This window comes from Gymnoscopelus microlampas (genome assembly GCF_963454915.1).
Source record: "Gymnoscopelus microlampas genome assembly, chromosome: 13".
Taxonomy (NCBI): Eukaryota; Metazoa; Chordata; class Actinopteri; order Myctophiformes; family Myctophidae; genus Gymnoscopelus; species Gymnoscopelus microlampas.
Window position 1 is genome coordinate 24,164,011 of NC_139950.1, and position 5,418 is coordinate 24,169,428.

Below are 5,418 nucleotides of genomic sequence, written 5' to 3' on the forward strand. Positions count from 1 at the left end.
CCCACCCTGATAATCATTTTGGAATTGAAGGAGTTGAGGCATCAATTTTTGTTTGACTGGTTCCACAGATAAATATTGTGAAAATAGCAGATCTACAAGCTTGCATGCAGATTGTCAATTTTCACAATATTTGCCACAATTATTATTTGACAATTTGGCCAATATTTTACCAGTATTTATACAGTTTGTTGATTACTATTGACGCAGCAATGGTCTTTTTATTTCTCTTTCCCCCTCCAAAAAAAGAAAAAATCATGTGGGGACCCCCCTGGGAGTCCCGACCCACAGATTGAGAACCACTGTGGTCTAATCTAAAGTCAAAACGCACATCCTTAACATAATAATGACGACTGCATTTTGTTTTACCTGCACCCTGGATTCTGGTAGGTTGATTTTAAGCGCGACCTCCTCCCGCATAAAGATGTCCGGGTAGCGCGTTTTACCGAAGAGGCTCTCCAGGATGTCCAGCTGGGAGCGGGTGAACGTGGTCCGCTCTCGACGCTGCTTCCTCGGCGTCGCTACAACACAAAAGTTCACATATTTTAACGAGGTCCATATTTATGGTCACTGGATATTTTTTAGAATATTTGATTAAGGAGAAGAAAAAAAACGCAATCGCTCATAATATGATCCTTGGTAAAACTAAGGTTATTTATTTAGGCTGGCTATGCATCATTTTAAATTCCTTTAGCCTACTTGAAAAAAAAAATGCGCAGAACTCTCTTCACCATTCAGACGCCCGCTAAATTAATCTCAATTATCTGACGTTTATTTGTGCAACCACTCTAAACACATATCTTCAATCAATTGAATACACAAGCACCCCAATGGAAACAAGCCATGGTGCTTTCTTGGGTTTAATCCTTTTATAGCATCCTTTTGTATAGAACTGTACTTTATGTGTTTTTTTTTTGCAAACGGTTAATAAAGTATTCAATCAATCAATCAATCAATCAAAGGCCTACACAGTAAAATTAACTCTGAGACAAATGGATCCAAATTGACACTGACCCATTTGTCGCAAATAAATTAAAACTCAATATTTTACAGTTTAGGCTATAGCCTGTCAACCATCGCCGAGAGGCAGTCAGGTCGTTAAACGGTATACAAACTGAAGTCCTACAGGTTATATTTCCATGTGGAGAGGTCCCGGGGCCCGGGGGGCAGATAGATCTCTATATAAGCCTACCTGGGTATCCCACCGACGGGTGCAGCAGGTCCATGGCAGCGCCGCTGAGCCCCAGGCCGTTCATGCCGTAGGGGGGCTGTTTGAGGTATGACATCATGCTACAGGCAGTCACCGGGCCCCCCAGGTCTTGCCAATAGTTTGATTTCCCCCGATGTTGCAGCTTGCCGGGAGAGGGGACCAACGGTCAATGTTCTTTATGGGGAAATAGATGGGTAAGAATAGTAGTTTAGATATTTGTTTTCGTTTTCGGTCAATTTCTGGAGAAGTTGAACTTGTGTGCATGCGAAGCACGCGAGGAGAGAGAAAACATAGGGCTAATTATTATCAGAGGGTTAGTTTAATTATGCTCTACATCAGTGGTTCTAAACATGTTGGTGGACTTATAAGACCTTTTTAATAAAAAAAAAATAAAAAAAATACATAGCATTACTACATCAAAGGTAATCAACAAACTATTCTATAAAAACTGGTCAAACATTGGCCAAATTGTCAAATAATAAGAAAGAGGCAAACATTTTGAAAATAGCCGATCTACAAGCTCACAACATCTGCTATTTTCACAGTTTGTATCTGTGGAACCGAGTCAAACTAAATGTAATGCCTCAACTCAAATATGATTTTTTTGGAGGGTGGTCATGGCCTGAAAAGGTTGAGAACCACTGTTCTACATAATGTGTGCAAATATTAAAACGAATAACCAAATTAAATCAAAACTATGCAATTGACCCATGGTGTGTTTCTTGCTACTAAAACGTAGCGCAGGTAGGCCATCTAACTTGCCGGGTTTCACTGTTTGAGGCGCATTAAATTGGCTGCAGTTCATAGGAATTTTAATTAGGTTTTTATTATGAAAAGTTAATCAATACACACTCACGTTCTCCACTTTAAACGATATTTCACATAAATAGCTATAGAACAAACATATGTGTCGAATATAAGGATGGACGTATAATGAGTTTAATTGTAAATATGCCAATAATGTTGAGTAAAATATTAATCGTTACAAATAAATGATATGGACTGCCCAAATAATAAAATAAAATATACCTATATGGTAATGGTACAACAAAAACGCTATCAGCCAAAAATGTTCAAGGCAAATTATGTGTTCCTCCTCGTCTTTTTCATACTGAGCCAGAAAGAAAGAAAAATAAAAAGTTATAAGTAAAACCCTAAAATATAGACATGGCTCTGTGCTGGTATAACCACTGTTGACCTGTTGACATATAGGCCTACCAGTGCTTCTCAACCTTTTCGGGGTGTGACCCCCCAAAATAATCATATATGAACTGGGGACCCCCCACCGTAGGAGTTGAGGCATTTTGACTCGGTTCCACAGATAAATATTGTGAAAATAGCCAATCTACACGCTCACAACGCCCCCGTTGCGTTGTGAGCTATATTATTTGACAATTTGGCCAATGTTTGACCAGTTTTTATAGTATATAGTTTGTTGATTACGTTTGATACAGTAATTGTATTTTTTCATTTAAAGGTATTAAAGATCCTTAAATTGTCACTTTATTTGGAATCTAAATAGCAACCAAAATCAGTATAACTATACTGCCCTGCCAAGGTAAAGTGCAGTAACTACGAATAAAAAAAATCACTGAAAAATGGGTTTAAAAGTGATTCAACTGGTCAGCCAAATGAGATATCGGCATATAAGCGATATTACACTAATTTTACATCTGTTCTTGAGGTAATTGTTTATCCCCCAAAATCACAAAGGCTAATTTGACCTTTGGGATACACAAATAAGTCGGTGTGTCCAAAAACGTAGTTACTGCACTTTACCTTGGCAGGCAGTATAGTTTTGTAAACTCTCATGAGCGTGACTGTATAGGCCCATTATCGGCCATCAGCCACCACTAGATAACTTACGAATCTTTATTTGAAAATATATTAGATATTACAATACATTCTCCTAGGAACTTTCAGAACTTAACAGTAGCCTACATAAAGATAAAAGGGAGATCGATTATTATTACGGCAAAGCAGCCACTCAGCCAACACAGTTTTTGTTTGGCATATTTTTGTCCATGTTTTTTCTACTTATATTTTCAACTTTTATTTGTCTGAATACTGTTTATGCATGAGCTAATAGATGGATTATTTATATAAATGTTATCGATTTTTTTTTAGCTACAACTTTGAATTTAGTTTCACACATTTCGTCCACATCGATGATGAATCCACTGGCTTCCTTCGCCACGGCCTACAGATCATGGTGTGTGTGTGTGTGTGTGTGTGTGTGTGTGTGTGTGTGTGTGTGTGTGTGTGTGTGTGTGTGTGTGTGTGTGTGTGTGTGTGTGTGTGTGTGTGTGTGTGTGTGTGTGTGTGTGTGTGTGTGTGTGTGTGTGTGTGTGAGAGAGAGAGAGAGAGAGAGAGAGAGAGAGAGAGAGAGAGAGAGAGAGCTTGGACGTTTCTTCATTTTAATCCCCGGAATCCTTAAAAAATGAACGGTGGCAGAGCTGACTAAAAATGACGTCGTTATGAATAGATGTTGACATGTATATAAATAATTTATTTCACCTTATTTTAGCTATAGATTTGTTTGACAGAACGATAGCCTATAACACACTTGACCCCTGCGTCCCAAACCAATTCAGGAATAAATTAGCAGACCATCACCCTAACCCTAACACTAAAACAGTGGTTCTCAACCTGTGGGTCATGATTTTGGGGGGGTCCCCAGATGACAACTCAAGGACTTTTGAGGCCTTTTTAATACCTCAAAAAAAGAAAGTGGGGAACAATTAAGAAAATAAAAAAGACCATTACTACATCAAAAGTAATCAACACACTATAGGCTACTATAAAAACTGGTCAAACATTGACATTATTCTCACAATATTTATCGGCAGAACCGAGACAAAGTAAATGTAGTGCCTCAACTCAAATATGATTATTTTGGGGGTCCCCAGTTCAAATTTGATTATTTTTGGGGGTCACGGCCTGAACAGGTTGAGAACCACTCATCTAAAACACTAACACTAACCAATATCTTTAAATAACAGAGTCTATCTAACATGTTACTCCATTTAAAATGCGATGTAAGAAAAGGCCTTAGTGATGACAACTGGGGGAAGTCATAGTGTTTTTAAAAGTTGAATGAGAAAAGAAACACGCTCACCAGTGATTATTGTAATTAAACGCAGCCGTTTACTTGTCAGTGTGAATTATCTAAACTAACAAATAGAAGTCATTAAGTTTAACACATGTAAATTAAATTAGTGAATATTTAAGAGGAATGTCTTTTCGGCTGAGATCCTATCTAGCCCCCATGCTGAGCGCAGCCAGAGGTTGTGTGTGCTGTGTGTGTGTGTGTGTGTGTGTGTGTGTGTGTGTGTGTGTGTGTGTGTGTGTGTGTGTGTGTGTGTGTGTGTGTGTGTGTGTGTGTGTGTGTGTGTATTCCAGCGGCTCCCACCATATATTTCCAGCCCAGCAAGAGCCATGTGAAAAGGCAAGATCTTCGTGCAAATGAACTCAATTAGAATTTAGATTAGACCTCCGGGGAGAGAGGGTTTCAGAAGGGTCCTTATCGGCAAAATAAATTAAGGAAAAACAGAAGAGAAAAAACAGGCCTCTCCAATTATCTACTAAGTGGTCGAGACGTTTTAATGACCAATTGCACTTTAAAATCGCTCGGATGAATTGGAATGGAAATATGAAAATTATCTATAATATTTGAGGGAGTCAAGTCAATTTAATTCCAGTTGACGTGCTTCAGTCGTGGGTTTGTGTCCCAGAAAACATTAATTAAATTCTCGAGGAACAATTCCTCGGCAACGGAGTTGTCGGTTTAAATATATAAAAAAGTAAAAAGTCCATAATTTAAACTTGTAAACACTTTGCAAAACGAGTTGTCGTGGCAAAGCCTAGGTGAAAAGTGAGTCCTCCTATCGCATTACACTTCAACTGGACTGGTTATGCGAGTTGTTGTGGTGCTCTTTCTTTACGGGGGTCCGCGGTCCGTTCCGAACGAAAACACCACGGACAGAAACATTGATCTACGGCAGTGGTTCTCAACCTTTTCAGGCCGCGACCCCCCAAAATAATCATATTTTAACTGCGGAGCCCCCCCCCCCCCCTGATAAGCACTTGGAATGTAGGAGTTGAGGCATTATACATTTTCGGTTCCACAGATACATATTGTGAAAATAGCAGATCTATAAGCTCACAACGCCTCGCAAAGCGAGCATGCAGATCTGCCATTTTCACAATCG

At 39.0% G+C, this 5,418-nt stretch overlaps 1 protein-coding gene across 1 annotated transcript in view; it reads right to left on the minus strand.

Moving 5' to 3' along the window:
- Positions 1 to 1,375, minus strand: part of otx1 (orthodenticle homeobox 1) — a 5,255-nt gene extending 3,880 nt beyond the window's left edge. Inside the window, exons 1-2 of the mRNA XM_084076590.1 lie at positions 1,190 to 1,375; positions 367 to 518 (exon numbers count right to left, since the gene is read on the minus strand). Coding sequence (XP_083932716.1) covers positions 367 to 518; positions 1,190 to 1,286 — 249 coding nt within the window. The 5' untranslated portion in view covers positions 1,287 to 1,375. The remainder of the gene's footprint in view (positions 1 to 366; positions 519 to 1,189) is intronic.
- Positions 1,376 to 5,418: the final 4,043 nt, after the last annotated feature.